This window comes from Dermacentor andersoni, chromosome 7, assembly GCF_023375885.2.
Source record: "Dermacentor andersoni chromosome 7, qqDerAnde1_hic_scaffold, whole genome shotgun sequence".
NCBI classification, from domain to species: domain Eukaryota; kingdom Metazoa; phylum Arthropoda; class Arachnida; order Ixodida; family Ixodidae; genus Dermacentor; species Dermacentor andersoni.
In genome coordinates this window covers 127,759,278-127,777,546 of record NC_092820.1, presented here as the reverse complement: position 1 = coordinate 127,777,546, position 18,269 = coordinate 127,759,278, and the positions used below count along the sequence as shown (strand labels likewise).

The following is an 18,269-nucleotide window of genomic DNA, read 5'->3' as shown; positions in this document are numbered from 1 at the left end:
TTCCTTAATCCTTATCGTTCTATAAATCAGATGGCTTTTTTTTTTCTATTCGCTTCCAAGCATACGTGCAAACACATATACACAGACGCAAAAACAAGAATAATAAAGACGAGGCAGCTGTAAATCTAGTGAGCGGTAGAGAGAGAGAGAGAGATAGATATATAGAAATAAATAAAATGGGAAAGAGGGAGTGGATGGAGAGCGCCCCCGTCGCGCGGTACTTGCAACGTTGTTCCCATCTTTTAATGACCGCCCCTGGATATGAAGCCATGTGCGAGTGAAACGCTATAGACGGAAGAGCCGAAAGGGAGAAGGCTGGCCTGCAGGAGGAGGTTATCGAGCGCCCCCTGGCAGCGTAAACAAGACCTCTAGACGGCGCCCGTAAAACGCGGTCTGCAGCACGGCCAGAGGCTGAGGGCGGCCGTCTCGCGGGCTCGAGAGGACAGTTTTATAAACACTCCACGGAGAAATGTGTATACTTTGTGCCACGTGCGCGTCGCCATTGGGGATCCGACGGCGTAGTACGTATGGATGTGTTATTCGGGGATCCGCGCGGGCGCGTTATGGCGGCTGTGCTCTAAATGTGGCGACGCCGAGCTTTCAGCGCAGTATAATATTGTTTTTTTCGTGGCCCTGGTATGGGGGTGATCCACCCCGTAAGAACAGTATTTTTCTTTTTCTTTTTTTCAAGTTCGGCGACGTCGTTCAGTGCAATAGGCGAGAGAGTGACTGTTTGTGGAATTTCAGGGAGCTCCCCTCGTCCCGTTTACATTGTGGAACGAAAATGGGAAGGGGGAGGGGCTGAAGTGGGGATGTCGGCGCAGAAACCGGCATCTGTTTGGCTATTTAAAAGCATTGAAATTACGATTAAGCCACTGGCAGAGGGGTTTTACGATTTCGGCTGGTGTACACGCCAATAAGAGTGGGCTGTGCAAGCAAGGTTTTGCGCATTCAGCGGACGCTAAACATCGACAGTAAATCAGTTTAGACTGGTAAAGTATGGTCGCACAAATCTGTTTTCCTTAATTTTGAAGCGAAAAGGTTAATAAGAACTGGAGAAAATGAAGTCGGAATGTCCTCTTAGTTTTCTTTCCTTTTTTATTTTTTTGAAATTAACAATTCAAACCGCGACGCCAATGCGTCAGCGTGATAACACGGCTTTCGGTGATTTCTCAAAATTTATTTTGCCGTTTTAGGGCATTGAGAGCTTCAGGAGTTTACTATAAGCTAGCTCATCGTTTCCTCTTGAAATACAATGCGGTTCTTCTTTGGTATTAAACAAATAACTACGGTCTGCAACAACTTGCAAAGATTGGAGTGACAGGTAGGCAACACTGTTCATGTCAGCGAGAATTTCTGCGGATGCATGCACCGATCGTTCGTTTCTCTGACGTCACGGCAGAGGCGTGGCTTCTTCCAATCAGTGACGCCCCTCGGGAACTATAATTCGGAGCGCGGAAGCGCAGAGCTATAGGGCAAACGCGGTGCGGTCCTGTGGGTGGAGCTTGTACTGTTTCCTATTGGTAAATTTGGGACTCGTCGTTTTCGAGCGCTCTACGCACTGTAAAGTAATTTACACCTTGAAGAGAGAAAAACGGTGTAAATCTGTCTATAATGCTGTATGCCCTGCTGTACACTGCACAGCCACTTTCTGTGTATACTTTGCACACATTGCAATATCAACATTAATTAAAGCAAGGGGAACCGCTCCGGAGACTGCATTTGGGTAAATACTGAAAGAGTGCATTATTTTGCAGTCGCCTTAATTCTGCACTTGAACGTACAATGTGCAACACAATTTTTAATAGGTTCAAGTTCTGGCCAGTCTAATTACGCAATTTCATGTTGCAGCCTAAACAAAAGAATTTGAGTGTTTTTCTCCGGTAAATTGTATGTCGCCTCTTTAACTCGGTCCAGTTGCTGGCATTTCACAATGGAAAATCAATATTACTTCATCAAGAAAAGTTATCGTTTAGTTATCAATAAAAATTTTGTTGAAGTACTATTGTAGCTGGCTCAATGAGTGTGGAAGTTTTGTGGAGTTTCCATTGAATCAATGATAGTACAACAGATCAGCAATGGAAATTCAACAACCATTTTTGTAAGGGATTGTAGACAGAGTAACACCTTTTTTCGCTTCTAAGTCTGTAATTTTTTTGCAGGGCAGAGCGCCTTCGCCGTGTTATTTATATTCGGCTTGCGGAACCCTAGCGCTCGGAAAACATTCCCCTGGTTCATTCAGAGCGCCGTGCTCCTTCAGCTCGGAGCGGTCAGAGGCGCTCCCACCTTCGAGGTGAGGAGCGCGATGGAGATTCGACAAACAATATTTGATCGCGTGGCTATATGTTCCGGTTGCTCTGGGAGCAGCTGAACGGGTTCGGTTGGTGATAGGCGTTATGTCCTGGCTCCAATCTGGAGAAGGCTCCGAATCGGCGCAAACCGATTTGGAGCGCGGTATAGGAACTAGTCGAATGCGTCGTTATAGTTTGTCGATGAGTTTACACCGGCGACAAACGGCAAGGCGATGTCACGTCGAGCTGGTTTATAAATTTCAAGTGTGGTATCTCCGTGACGGCAGGTTTATCGCGCCAACTAATAGGACACACTAACAAGTGTTCCCGTGCCATTGTCACTGTGAAGGGAGTTTCTTTCAATTTCGCTCCTTCCGAAGGGACTTTCATTCTTTTTGGAGTCATTACATTCCTTTTTTTTTTTTTTTTGCTTCCATGCATGCTGCCTTAATTCGCGTGTTTTCTGGTTCTTGCAAAGTGGTATACCTGTATACGCTGCGCGGTTGTCTGTCCTTTTCTCGGGTCCTGTTATTTATTTCCGCTGTTGCCGCTCAAGTACTACATAAACGCACGGAACCGAAGCGGCAGGCGGCAAGGACGAAGAGCTGTTTCTGGTAAAATTGTATTCATTCGTGCATTCGTTCTATGTACTCGATCGGTCTCATCTCCACCCGTCATCTTGTGTTTGCAACACTTTTCCCACCTCTCCAAGGTTTTCTCGCACGCTAACAGGAACTGTCTAGCTTTTTCCTCTTGCAGAAGCGTAATTTACTGTGAGATCACTACTTACAATATCCATCTGGTAATGTGTCTTTAACTAGAGTGAACTTCATTTCTTTTTTTTTTTCCTCTCAATATATATATATATTTTTTTTCATTCTTATGGGCTTTTTTTGAAAGCCGGTTGCGTGCCACGGTTGCTCCGTGTGCTCGTGACTTGAAACGTTATTTTAAGGACACATTCATTTTCAATTACGAATTCGCTCAACTAGTTGAGCTCATATAACTCGTTCGGGGAGAAAAGTAACTACTATAGTTTAAGTTTGATATTGTTATTGCTGTTGGTATTTGCATGAATTGCGTGTTTTACTAGTATACTGTATCCATCCGTTCTGTTTCCCGAGTTTTGGTGGCTCGCGCATTACGAAATGTGCCGATTACGACCGACTGACTGCTGCATCTTGCGCTGCACGCAGCACCCTTTCTACGTGCGATACGCGCCACTGCGCTTGTATAACGTTCGCCCCACAAAAAGTCGGCCCAACACGTGATCTCTGAAACGCGACAGTACTGGCCGCGAGTGTTTGGGTCCCGGTGGTTCTCGCGCTTGTTCGCCTGCTCCGCTATGCCTCCGCCGTGGCTCTATAGCGTCCTGCCGAGAGCTGCAGTACTGGAACCTACCGCGCGCTTTGACGTAAAAACAATCACGTGTTGGGTGCGCTCGTCTGGCTGCAAATCGTTTTGTTCAGTTCTCCTGCACAGTTCTCCTCCAATAGTTCTTTCCTTCCTCCATGCATCCAGAATATCACTTTGGGTATTCTTGTCAGTTACTGTGTTGTACGATGACGATGGAACTTTCTTTTTTTTTTGTTCTTTATCGCAGCCTTAGCACATTGGGTATTCCTTTAAGTTACAGTGTTACATTTGTTTATAATGGTTATAGTGCTCCAAGTGCTGCTGTGCTGTGTAGTGATGCTATACGGTTACAGTATTTGACTATGATTGTACGTCTATGCTCCTTTCTTTCTTTACCTCTACTTTGCTGTCACTCTACCTCCCTTCCTCTCTCCCCAGCGTAGGGTAGCAAACCGGAATCTACCCATCTGGTTAACCTCCTTGCCTTTACCGTTTCTTCTGTCTCTCTCTCTACAGTGTTACATGATGACGATGACGATGGAACTTTCTCTTTTTTTCTCTCTCTCTTTTGCTATCGCAGCCTCGCGCATGTGGCTGCTCCTGGCCGCGCTGTCCCTGTGCGTCCTCGGCCAGGACAGCTTCTACTTCAGCCCCCAGCCGGCCGACGTGCGGGTGCGCAAGGGCGAGAGCGCCACGCTGCGCTGCGGCGTGTCCAACGCCGACCGCGTCGCCTTCCACTGGACGCTGGACGGCGAGCCGCTGCGCAACACGACGCGACGCTTCCAGCAGGGCTCCGACCTGCGGCTCACCCGCGTCGACCCGAGCCTCGACATGGGCGAGTTCCGCTGCATCGCCACCAACGCCTCGTCCGGCTTCTCGCTCGCCTCGCAGGGCGCCCAGCTCAACATACTCTGTGAGTACGCCGGCGACGTCGCGGCAGCGGCTCTTTGTGGCTAGCTGTGGCTGTTTATGCGGATTCAAGCGTCTTTCCTTTCTCTAGATCACTATCATCATCATCATCTGTTTATGCGTGCGTTGCACGGAGGCGCGCGGTCTCCCTGCGCGTCGTAAGGAAAGTTTCTTTTGCGCTTTACCGATGCTCGGTTCTTGCGGAAATCTCGCAGCAACATCGCAATTTGTGATGCGAATCGTTCACTATAACGCTTGACACAGTTACGTGCCTGCTTTCCAAAGAAAAAAAGAAAGAAAGGAAGGAACGCGGACTAGCGTTAGTTGAGTCGTACCTTGTGATGTCCACGTCGCATCCCCTGATCTCAAAGGCTATGCTTTGTCGCACACCAAACGATGGAAGCTGCGACGTGACGTCGTACACGCCATGTTTTAAACTCTATTCTTGCGGCGATGCGCCTGTGGACAAACGTACGCGTAGATACGAACCGCAATACAGGACAGGCGTATTCTGGAAGAGCTATAGAGTTGCACAGCTTCAACTCCCCCTACAGTAAACGCCCACATATACAGTAACTTTTGGAATAGCAACGGAGAAAATAAAAGGTACAAAAAGGAGTTCGCGAAAAAGACGTCGCGGATGACACGTTTGCGATTGCAGATAAGTAGAATGCAGAGAGTCATTCCAGTAGCACGTTGCAGTGCTTCATATTGCAACTATTTGCAACGAAGCATACGCAAACCCGGATACAGCACAGACTCGCAAACAACTTGTATAAGCTACATCTTCACGTCACCCAGACTTTAACATTGACGATCAAATCTGGTATCGCATAGGTCTCTTTACATACTATGCTAGTCCTACTGCCTGTATACCTACGAAGAAAAGAACGAGTTATAACCAACTGTATGCGGTTGCGTTTTCTGGTTATTTATTTATGGCAGTGTTACATGCACTGCTATTTCTTTCTCCCAATACAGGCACACGTCTTGCATTGACACTGTCACATTTATTTAGCTTGCCACCCTCGCTTATACGGCACACGCAAACGCGTGGAGTTTCTCCACGGAACATGTGCGCATACATATCGCTCCACGACGCCTGGCTTCGACAGTCGTTTGATCATCGATGCTGCGGCGAGTCCGCGGCCCAATTCATTGCCGGAAACCGTTGTTTCCGACCCCGGGTTCCCGTTGCGGTTAATATTTATGAGCCGCTTGCTCTTCGAGGAGCGCAAGCCAGAGCCCGATCTGTGCGGTATAAGCAAACGACAGCTGCGTCTGATTGCCGCCCGAGGCGGCCTTGTGCTTCCGTCGTTACTGTTCGCGGAAGCCCGGATAGCGCGATTCGAAGTTATTCCTTTGTTATGTTTTTTGTTCTTCTATTCTGTAACGGTCGTTAGATGCTCGAGTCTGGCTTTCGGAAATGGAATTCGAGCAAATGGATTCCGCAGGGTATGGTAGGGGGAGGGCGGGGGAGCGGCAGCGACATGAGAATGGCTTTATTAATTTAGTAGGAGCGCTGGCACAAGATGCGATGTTTTTTTTTCTTTCTTTTTTTCTTTTTGGCAGTTGAAGAAAGTTCCAGGAAAGTGTTATACGCGTCGCTAAAAGACTTGCGAGATTTCGAATTGTTTACACCATAGGCTGCAGTCCAGATGACAGATGATACTTCTTCCGTTCCGCGTAATTGAAAACATCCGCGGTGGATTTAAACGAGGCCGCGTGACGTGTGGACTCGATATTCGACGTCTCGAACACTTCAGCGCAGAAGCGGATGGTGACAAAAAAAGAATGCTTAACGGACGCGATCGCTGACTTTCTAGCTAGAAAAAAAAAAAGAGCGGTCTGTTTACGCGACCCAAAAGCGTTAAACGATCAGCTCGACCGCGTAGACTCAGATTGCTACGGCATTCTGTTGCCGAGCATGATCGGGCTATCGAGTGGAGTTGACCTGAGTTGGATTTATTCGCCATGTACATACGGCTACGTAGACCTATAAGCTGCTGAGACTGCGTGACAATACCCATACACAGAAACAGTTCGTGTGTATCGTGTGTATCGTGTGTACGTGTGTGTGTGTGTGTGTGTGTGTGTGTGTGTGTGTGTGTGTGTGTGTGTGTGTGTTGGGATTCTTTTTTCTTTTGCTTTTCTGTCTCTCACCTATCGCACCCCTTTGCCCCTCCCCCAGTACAGGGTAGCCAACCGGAGATAATCTCTGGTTAACCTCCCTGTCTTTCCTTTGCATTTCCCTCTCTCTCTCTCTCTCTCTCTCTCTTTGGGACGGGGAAAGAAAATCTACATTATGGCAGTTTAGCTGGCCCCACATTCTCGGTTCACGATGACGGCAGTATATGGTAAATTATACATGTGTGGAATGACACAATAAGCCCTTTCTAGGCGTGAACAAAAAAAAAAAAGTTTTTCGAAAGCGAATCGCAAGACTACGCATTTAACGCAGCATGTTCAAAATAGAATTGTTGTTGTGCGCCTAGGCTTTTCAGTAAGTAATTTTGAATTTGTGTAGTGTGATCAGAAAGCAATAACTTCATCTTTCAAAGCCATATAGTTGGTGCGCGGCTTCGTGGAATATGCCAGTGCTTCAGTGTCGGTTTAGGAGCGAAGAAGGAAATTCAAGCCGCGTGACAAAACTGCCAAGAAACTGAATTTCCTTTTTAGTTCTTTATTTTTGAAGTTCTCGTTTCGTACACTTTTGTATACGGATGAAGTGGCTGCTTTCACTGCAGCAACCGAATTCGGCCGAAATTCTCGAAGCGTTTCACCGCGCGCAGCGTCGCTTGGACACATCACTGTTTCATATATACATCCTGTCGCTTATGCTGTTGCCCTGGGCGGTCCTTTCACCTGAACTCAACGTGTCTTTTCAACCCACTTCGCGGACAGATGGCTCTTTTAGTTCATTGGATAACCACGCACGCCTTGTCAAAGAGCGAGTGTAAGTATACGCCACGTCGACGCGTGCCAACATAAACCGGGTCAGCGTTGCACGGATCGTCTCGCTCTGTGGCACAGAGACGTGCACAGTCGTGGCAGAGGCCTGTTCACTTTGAAAGCTCAGCGTTCTTCGAGCATATATATGGGCTCAGATGCAAACGCTTCCGTGCTCCCTACGTAGACCCCTCCACAAATGCACAGCATTGTCGGTTCCATGTTTGTTTCTGTTTTCTTTTTTATGTGACCCGTTTTTCATTCCTCTTATTTCTATACTTCCTTTCTCCCTTTCTCTCTTTCTTTCTTTCTTTCCGTTTCCTTTCTTTTAGAAGCAGTGGTGTGTACGTGTGCTATATGTCGGTCGCTCTCAGCTACAACCGCGCCGCATCCAAAGCGTGCACAAAGCGATCTCACTATTCCCCTTGTATGTATGCGTTCAAAACACAGACGCACGCGCAGTGCAGTATCGCCCTAAATGCGAACCAGAAGCCTCGAGATGAGCCAAGCCTGTGGCCAAGCCATACCGTGCAAGTAAACCCCGAATACTGCCTGCGCACGCTTCCTTTGCGCCAGTCGCTGCTGTAGCTCCGCCACGTTAAAAAAAAAAAAAACACCAAAGCGACTGCGAATAAGCCCCCGAACCGTCTTATCACATAATGTTTAAATAAACTATAGCAGAGAGCATTATTTCACGCTGCCAGCCTTGACAAGCGAACTCTCCGTGAAGCCATTCAATTCGCTCTCTCCCTCCCAACTGCCGGCCCAAACACATGACCTCTAAGTCGGCATATTGGCCCGGAATGTTTGGTTTCTCGTAGTTTCTAAATCGATGCGGCACTTGCTCGGCTGCCCTGACGTAGTTTACAGCCTATAGTACCAGAGCGCATTTAACTTATACCGCGCGCTCTGACGTCGCGATCACGTGTTGGGCCGATTCGTTCGGCTTCAATCGCGTTGTGCAGTGGTCTCTAATTATTTTCTCGCCTCCATGCTGTGAATGATGGGGGCTGCAGCAAATGTGATAGTTCAGCCGGCCCGGGAAAGATGGGTATAGTGCGTGGATTTGACTAATTAAACTTCGCCCTTTCTTTTTTGTCTTCAAACAGCTTTGCGTCCGTGACTTTTCGTGTCGGTCATTGTCAACAGAATATCGCGTTATATATGCAACGATTCCCCCAACGGTTACCCATGTATATATACGCAGAGGCTCGGTTGCCCGACCGTATATGTGCGTGCGGGATGTAGCAGGGCGGCGCGACGTGGAACGGGAGCATTCTTTTGCGTGCGGGCGCCCCAGTTCAAATCAGTCCTCGCCATTATAGCCTTTCCTCGCGTTACCAGATGCCCTTGGCGTTGTGACGCGTCTTGTGTTACCAGATTTATCGCGATGGGGCTTCAGACTCCGCTGCACGGGATAAGTGGCGCACGCGCGCAGCAGGCGCCTTGCAGGTTTCGCGTAGCATGGGTTCGCCTTCGGCTAGCAACACTCGGATGTGGGGCAAAACTGAGCGAGTTGGCACGTGGCCTTGTTTAACGTTTCGGAGCAGGAAACTTACGCAGTAGTGGAAGAGACACCACCCGGCAAGAGCGCGGTGCCCATCAACGGACCGTTTATTTTCAAGGAAGGGTTAAATAAAAAGGACAACAACACTGCATGCGCACTTGCATTGCGCGCAGGTTCTTCTAGAGGGAAGGCATAAGTTGCGTTACAAGTGCGAAATAGGAGTGCTGCGCATCGAGCTTTGTTGTTCTTTTCTTTAATTCTTCCGAAAACAAAAGAAGTTTACTTAACAGGCAGCACTCGTGTTGTGTGGTCTCCCTTCTGTACTTGCGTAATTATTGCGCTGAAAAGCTATACATGAAGCAATGCTCGCTGGCACGCTCGCTCGCTCGCTCACTCACTCACTCACTCACTCACTCACTCACTCACTCACTCACTCACTCACTCACTCACTCACTCACTCACTCACTCACTCACTCACTCACTCACTCACTCACTCACTCACTCACTCACTCATTCACAAACTCACTCCCTCACTCACTGCCTTCTGTATTGAGATATATGTAATTGCTTGTAAATTTAAACGGACGAACAGCAACATACGACGTGACAAGAACGTCAGAAGCCACAAGTATGAAGATTACCCGTACAACAGGCAAATTCTACGATAGACGAGCCCACACACTACCCATGATTCCATACGCCATAGCTGAACTATCACAGTGCCAGAGTTCCTTTTTATAGCGAATTTCATAGGAAACTCTACGACCTGTGCACAGCTCTCAGCCCACAGTCGCAACTCCGCCCCCAAAAGCGCCTTATATCTACATTGTCCTTCTCTTTCATATGAACCGGATGCAGTGTGCTTTGAAAGAAAGAAAGAAAGAAAGAAAGAAAGAATACGTATTGTTTCGCGCTAAGAGAAAGAGGATTGAACGGCCCACTTCTGGTCGTCGCCGCCTTTTCCAAAATGGGAGGAGTGTACGCTTCGCGCCCGCTTGTGCCGAGTGTGTGGTACGTGTGTGCCCGCGGTTCGAATCGGTCGAGTCGTTAAAAGCTCGTTATTCGAAAGAGCGCTCTCGAGACAATGGCTGAGGCTATGCGGGCGTCCCGACGCCGCAGGGCTGTGTAGAGTGAGGAGAGGCACTTTACAAGAGTGCGTTTCGCGGCCTGGCACGGACATTGCCGCCGCTGCAATCCCAGATTTTCTGAAAGCCCCGTTCGTCGTAGGATTTGGGAAGGAAGGCACCCTAGGGAAATAATATAAATAATACACGTGAGAGGTTCGAGCATTCGAGAGGCCGCAAAATATCGTTTGTGGTGGTCCCATCAGCTGCCTGTGTATGCGGTGCTTTACTTTTCGCGAAGTCTTGGAGAAGACTGTGCGTGTAGGTCTTTCTCTCTGGTATTGTGTTTTGTTTTTGTTATCGTTGTGATTTTTATTACTGTTCTCGCGGTGTGAGGCGCGATCTTTGTCTAGGGGCGCTTGAAAGCTTTTGAGAAAATGATGCTGGAGAACGGAGAACCATCCAGGCCAGCGAAGCTCTCTTCGCTGCGGCTATTAATTGGAGGAAGGGCCGGACCCGGGCCATGATGTCACCCCGTGCGTGTTTTCCCCGCAGAGTGGGCAGTATGATGGCATCAAGCTTTTAAGGGATGGGTGCTTGGGAAGACCTCCTGCGCGCTCGTTTTGCAATTTAGCGTTTATCGCTCTCTAAGAGTGGAGTGCGCCTCCTCTGTCGCACTTAAAGAGGCCTTCATTTAGTTATCGAAACTAACCGTTTGTTTCCATTATCTCAGCGACGAATGAGCTGTCTTACCGAGCGCAACCCTGTCTCTGTGTACGACACGCTATACCGAGCTCTCTCTCTCCCCCCACCCACCCACTCTCGCTCTCTCTCTTCTTTCCTTTTTTTTAGAAGGTCCAAAATTAAATTAAATTGCCTGTCGCATATAGCACAATTCTAACCCTTAATCTAAATTGCTCCGTGAGGCGATCATTAGTTCTACGAGAGATCAAAATGCTTGATTAAGTCATTAACATAATTATGCTAATTAACTTTTTAATTCATTACATTACGGCTCATTCTTAAGTCTACAATTTCAAAATCTGCCAGTTTCAATATATTAATTTTCAATGTTTCCAACGAAAGGCATTGGCGTTCCAGTTACTTACTTAAGAAAATGCTGTTTTATCCATTGTAGCACAAAAGTAACTGGAACAATTAACTGGACTATTAAATCTCGAAACTGTGCAGTCCAGAAAATTTGTTCCAATTGGATGCGCCTTGCGAACTCACTAGCTACGATTCGTAGATTAAGGTATGTGCCGTAAAAAATTAAATAAAGGGTCATATTAATTATGCGAATATTTTTATTTGGCATTTTAATTTGTCGTAGAATTACCGCCTCATCGATTAATTTAGATACAGGATTGAAATTGTGCTATCCTGACACAGGCGACTTTATTTTTTAAGTCTGTGCCTTCTAAAAAACAAAAAACACCCGGTATAGCTTCTCAACCTGGCCTGTGACGTCTATAGACTCACACTTCGGCCATTGTGATAATCTGGCACGGTGTAAATCACTGAAAGGTTAAAATCGAGAATTTCTAGTTAACCTCTTACAGGCTACTTTCATTTGTAGGTTACTTTAAACGTTATTATCCTAAGTATTTAGGTTGCGACGTTCTCTGCGAAGCTATAGACCTTTACCGTGGAGTAGGTTGATCGAGAGGAACGAGATGGCGCTTGCGGCGGCGCGGAGACATGCACTGCCTTTAACGAAAGCGTACGAGTGCGATACCATTACCGCTTCTGCACTAGTCACACCACAAGACAGTCAAGACACTCTTGAAATCTTTGCGTTCGAGTGGCCTATATATAGAGGGACTCTAGTGCTCACGGACGTTCCCAACCTCCTCTATTTTCCGTGCCATTGCTTTGTCTCACTGCAATTCCTTCCGTCTTTCATTTCCCCTTCCCCTTCCCCTAGTGCAGGGTAGCAAGCCAGAATCTTCTCCAGTTAACCTCCCGGCCTTTCCAACCACGCCTCTCTCTCTCTCTCTCTCTCTCTCTCTCTGGGGTGCGATCAGCTGTCAAAAATTCAACTGGGTGGTCGCTGATGCACTGCTCCTCCTTAATGCTGGCAAATGTAAAACGTTAAATGGAAATCGTGTACCATAGTTGGCTGGAAAAAAATTGTCACTGGCATATTAAAGAATAGAATGAGAATCTCTGTGACCAAGTTCACAAAGCGCTGCTACACAAGCACTGCCTGTGTTACCGGTCTTTCGCGATGCACGGCTTTCCTCGAGGACTAAAAAAAATTCATTCATCCGCCAGCGTTGTATTGCTTGTAATCTGCAAAGAAGGCACTTCATGCAACCACGGAACGTCGGCAAGAGAGTACTCGTTACCCAGTGACCTATAGATAGCTCCGCTTCCTGGCATAGTAAGTAAGTTTCTTGCACGTTATCTACACACATCCACTCCAACTCATTCGAAAACTTATACAAGTCTATCGCCCACATATCAAAGAACATAAGGAACTGCGTGGGCACTCTTGAATCAATGCTCCGAAGCATGGGGGACGGCGACTACACTGACAGCGCACGAATATTTCAAGCTGAACGTTTTGTGACGATCCACAGACTAAGCTAGTTGCTAGCGATAATACGCCTTTGCTACAAGCAACTACGAAGCTCAAACTTACGTTCCAAGCCTTGTGCGTAGGAGCACAAATTTATCGCGCCTGAGCCCAGCCGCAAAGCGTTAGGCAGAAAATAAAGACTCGGACAGCGACCGCACCGAGATACGCTATTGAGTCAGAAACATGACCAGCCGCTACTTCAGAGCATTTGGTAAAGAAAGAACGAAGAGCAGAGTACACTAACCCTGATTTAATTCAGAGGCGGCAAGCTTGGACAGCCTGAAATGCATTTCATTTCAGTCTATCTCTGATTCTAGTATGAGCACCACGTACTCCGCTCGCATCGTTTGGACAAGGCATAATGAGCTCCAAAGGCGTTTACATGTCTTATGAAGCTGCGGCCGAAGTTTCAGAAGGCATGTCGTCCACTCATGGAGTCACCGTCTTCGATATCCGCCGAAACTGATGTTTGCCGAGCCGCACCGGGGCGTCATCCACGACCGCTGTAATTACGGAGCCAGCTGGGGCAAGCGATGGACGTGTCACCACGTGACCAAACATGGCGGCGCCCTCGGGATCGCCGTGAAAAGGGGCCTATACCGCAGAACGCTTTCGCAATGGCACTATCCAACTTATGAGGCCGCTGCGTGTCGACAGTGCATGCGGAGCCGGTTTCCGTAGATGGCCCAACGTAGATGGCTGTATATTCTACGCACAATTGGCCACATAGCGAACCAAGTTACTGTGCTCATATTCTTCAGAACGGTGACCCGCGCGAGCCTCTTGCGTCATATATGTGCTGCGGTTCTGCAAAGCCAGACGGATAAAAAATTTCGCGACAGACGACGTTTCTGAGCATCCTCGGTGAACAGACGGCTCGCGCTTCTGATGCTGCTCGGTCCTTACGCTGGAGGGCATAGTAACTCCTTCTGGAGAGATAGAAAATGCACGAAAGAAAAGCAGTCCTCTTGACATCACAATTGCCGCTGAAGCTTGAGACACGACCAATGGCCCCCGCGCGTTCTGCTGCGCGGCCATTTCACGCGCGTGCCAGGCGACCGCAATGACGTCGTGCCTCGACGACGAGTAGACGACGTCGGGCAGAGTCGTTCCAGAAGAGCTCCGTTTTCTTGTGTATTCGGGCCGGCCCTTTGAATAGGTGATTCGTGAGCTGTGCTTGCGAAGTCGTCGCCCGTTTGCGATGGCGGCCCCCTATATAGCGTTTCGAGGCGGCGCTCCGTACTCCTAAGGAATTTCCTTTTGTCGGTTGATGGGGCCACGCGGTCTCTTCTGCGTGCAGCGAACGGATTGACGGTCGGCGCGCACGGCAACGCGCCACGAGCACTTTCCGTTTCTCTATAGCGACGACGTCGTGGTCTGCGGCGCCATTTCTATTGAGCTGTGGGACGCGACGCATCGCGCGGGCTTTCGGCTGCACAGAAAAGAAGAGAGTATAATGCGAATGTGCGGATGGTGATGGGATGACCGGGGTAGCGCGAAATGGAAGTCGTGGTGAAATGAGCGGGCCTATAGAGAGAGGACGTTCATCCTAAAGGAAATGACGCCAAACGCAACCGTATCAGTAATGACACGAAATGTACGTTTCAATCAGCCGCCGCTCCGCTCTAAAATCTGTTGGTAATGCAGGCAAGCGTTGCTGTTAGCGAAAAAAATGTTTCAAGACGTCGCTACTGCTGTCGTTACTGCTGTTCACGTCTCCCATAATCGGGTATTCCGTGAAGGGATGTATACGAGCAACCCCTAATACTCTCTACTCAATCCGACAGCCGCCGTCAACGGCGATCTATAGCGACCGTAGAGTGAACGTATGTCAGTGTATACTCCGATCGCGAGGCACAACTGTTCGCGTCTGCCAAAAGGGGACGGGCGCGTTAGCGCTAACCCGCCTAGACCCAGTGTACCTCGCCCGTCTCTCCGGGGACACAGCGAGATAAAAAGAGAGAAAAACCAGAATCGAGAAAGGACCCTCGGGAATGGCACAGAACTAAGAAAAGGTGTGTACATCAGGAGGTGGCGGGCGGGTGTGTGTGTGTGGTCTTTTCTCGAATTCCAGCCTCTCGGGAAGGACCGCGAAAAGCCGGCGGTCTCCGCAGCGCTCCTGCGTGATGTGCCCCGGCCGCCTCCGTGGCGGCTAATGACATCAAGTCGCGGGCTCTCATCTCGTCCCACGGGTCTGGCTTGGCTTGGCTGGTCCAGCACAATGCGTCTGGGGCAGCGGAGAAGGCGATGGGTTGTGTGCGTGTGGACCAACGTTATGATTCCTTCCCTGTCTTTTCTCTTCTCTTTTTTCATTCTAGTTTTCCTTCTTTGTGAGAAAACAGGGACCAACCGCGAATTGGAGCTGGGCGTTCTCTCTCGTTTTCCACAGCGTTCGGTCCCTCTTCTGTGTCGCTGTGTTGAGCGTACGCTCTTCTTATTCTTCTCAGAACCGTCTCACTGCCACCGATCCCTTCGCGCTGTCTGTGGCATAGAGGGCTTGCCCGATATAGCGCTACACTCTTTATTTCTTCTCTGCCTGAACTGACAAAACGCGTGGCCGACGTGCGGTTATATTCGTTTATACGCGAACTCGACTCGAGCGGATTGAGTGAGAGATCGGTTTGACATACAGGCTAACTACGAGATGCGTTGACACGCTCCTTTCGCCAATCGGAGCCCAGCGACATGTCGATCGATCCCCGTGCACGTGGGCTGACCCGACGCACCTCGACGTTCGCTGGGCCCGACCCGCTATAGCGCCGGCATCGATGTCGGCTATATGTCATGTTCGTGTAAGAGTAGCTGATTGCACAGCAATTCTGAATTGCCTACTAGCTTGGTTTGTTCGTTTGTTCTCCCTTTCGTTCCGTGCAGCCTGTTGTGGATGTCACATTCCTGTGCACTGGAAACATTTCTTTTCGGGCTGGAGACGAAGGCGAGCTCGGGTCTGAGTCAAAACAATCAGTCATTTGTTCAACAACAGTTTTCGCCGATTTTAGGGGGGAAAAAAATTAGCATGCTCGCGGTTAGACGTGTAATAGCTCCGCGCGTAGAAAAAAAATGTTACTTCTCTGCCTGCTGCAATTGCCCGTCCGACTTCTCCGGTATACCTCAGTGTTGCCAGATGCAAATGTCGTCCGCATTCTTAATTCAGCGGCTACTGCTGCGGCGAGCTTGTTCTGTAACTTCAGATCGTGTTTGCGCTTTCTTGAGCTGATGGTTTGCTGCTGTTTTTTGGCCTTTTAACGCCTTTGAGATTCGACGATGCTGCTCGAAAAGCACATGGATAAGAACGCATTTCGTTTCCGTGCATTTATCGAGGACTGACGCAGCACAACAACTAAGCAAACTACATATCACATGGTTCGACACTACAGAAGTTGCACACACCTAACTTCACTCGCCGTTGTTTGCTTTCTTTACTCGATCGACTGTTCTAAGAAACCGCGCCTGTTACCTTGCCTTCCTCGAAGTGAAGAAACAGTATTTTGTGGCTTACGCATCGGAGTTGCATTCACCAGCGCATATTCGTATTTGATGGTAATGACTTGTAGCGCAGAATGCAGTACCTGCATGTGGGGGCGAGAAAACTGGAGAACAAATTCTGTGCTACCACCCATCCTTTGAAAGTTAAAGGCTTGGGCCCTGCTCTATACGCTTTTATTTGGACGAGGTGCTGGGACCGTCGCCTTCCATTGCACAAGTGCAGAGGGCCACAAAAGTTTGTGTATACCATGTAATCTGGGAATCTGTTAATGGGGATAATTTTGGCCACACAACGCGTGTTGAATAATGCGTTGGCCTGTTTGTGCTATGAGTTTGGCATGTTTGTATTGATGCACACAACGACGAGAATTCCCATTACGTCGGCGGCCCCGAGCACATAGTCTTGACTCTCTCTCCTGCTCTTAATATTTTGCTGTCATTTCGCGTAGTGTAGTGTTGTCAACCATGTGAGAAAACACGCAGTTGATTAACCTTCATGTCTTTCATTTATCCTTTCTCTCTCTCTCTTTCGAGATTGGGTGTGTTGTTAACAGAGGAATTATTTTTGTAGGAAAGGACGGGGTTTAGGAAGGAAAGGGAGAGCATGGCGTTTGTAACTGCCTGTCTAGTGTGAGATTATTTCAATGGTGCCACATGGGCTAGTGGGAGATACGAGGAAGGAAAACACGAGAGGGTGGATATCAGCGCAAGTGATGCTTGCTGGGTGGTTCGCAGCAAATGAGCCGAACTCAATGAGGTTATAGGCCCCATGTCAAATTAGGAAAATTGGCTTGCCACAGAAAGCGCGTAAGGCACTTTTTTTTCCTTTCAACGAAAACTAAGAGCGCGCACAGAGGGACCTGTGCGACGCATGACGCAGTTGAAGCCTGTCTGAAACACTCGTTGTAGCTCAACACGTACAGTGGCGAACACTGCTTGGGCAAAACGGAATGACCACGGGTCTTGTAAGGCCGAGAAAAATAAATTCAGTACAAAGAAAAAAAAAGAGAGAGCTCGGTGGAAGCAGCCGACAGCCCGTTTCAAAAAGGGGTACTCGAAAAATACATCCATCCATCAAAATCCCTTCGTCTTTCGCGTGTCGTTTAGGTATTTTATCCTTCTTGTCGCTTCCGCTCAAAGACTTCCCCCAGCTTCCCCACTTCGACTGCGCGTGGATTGCCTCTTAAAGAGCGACCGGCACGCTTTGTCCAGACGCGTTGTTCGTCGAATTCACCGCCTCCGAGATTGTATACTCCGGCGCACCCTCGGCTTTCGTGCACTAACGTTCTGCAGTCGCCCAGCGTAAAAGCACCCCGTCGTCATACCGCGCGATACGCTGCCCTCTGATGTCGGTCTACCTCGCGCGCCGCCTTCGCCTGCGCCTTGCATTAATCCTTTTGTGTCTGCCCCATCCCCGCGCGTGTGTGTACTCTCGAGCACCCAGGGCGGAGGCCTCAACGAGGCGCGCGACGTGTCGAACGGGTTGTGCCGAACGCACTCTCTCGGGAAGCGGGCGGCTAACGCGCCGAACCGTCTTGGGAGTACGGACAAGAGACATTGACCCGGTGGGCTGTTGTTGTTGTCGTTGTTCAAGTACAGGCGTTTCCGAAAGTGTCGCTGCAGACTTTTACCTCGCATTCGACTCGCCCGAGAGCAACAGTATTGTTGATTCGCTTCCCTCTACCCTTGACAAAGAAGGCCGGCATCGTTTAACTACTTTAAAGGAAACACTGAGCGCTTGACGCTGTCGGAGGGTGGTGCTGCACTTTCGTGTGGCTCCGCGGCAGAGCTTATGCAGCTCATCGTTCAACTGTGTCTGCTAAGAAACACTTTGAAAAGCCGACACGTGACAAGTGTGTCACCAAGTGTGCGGCTCATCAACCGGGGAAATATTGAACAAGGACAGGGCAGGTTCGGCAGTGGGGCCATAAACGCGGGCAGCTAGAGAGCCCTGTGTCCGAAAATATGTCCAGAAGAGCGCGTGTTTGTGGGAGAATGCTCGTGAAAAAGGGGCACGCCGGCTTGCACATAGCAGCACTGACAAGCAAGACTCATGAGCCCTCCCTAGCAAAAAGGCTTCATCAGTGCATGGCAGTCCATCCACACCTTCGACTCGGAAAGCG

General features: G+C 48.9%; 1 protein-coding gene across 1 annotated transcript in view; it reads left to right on the top strand.

The window, feature by feature from the left end:
* Positions 1-18,269, top strand: part of LOC126534540 (inactive tyrosine-protein kinase 7-like) — a 169,845-nt gene that overhangs the window by 34,291 nt on the left and 117,285 nt on the right. The window contains exon 2 of the mRNA XM_055072445.2: positions 4,228-4,560. Within this exon, the coding sequence (XP_054928420.1) occupies positions 4,228-4,560 (333 nt within the window). The remainder of the gene's footprint in view (positions 1-4,227; positions 4,561-18,269) is intronic.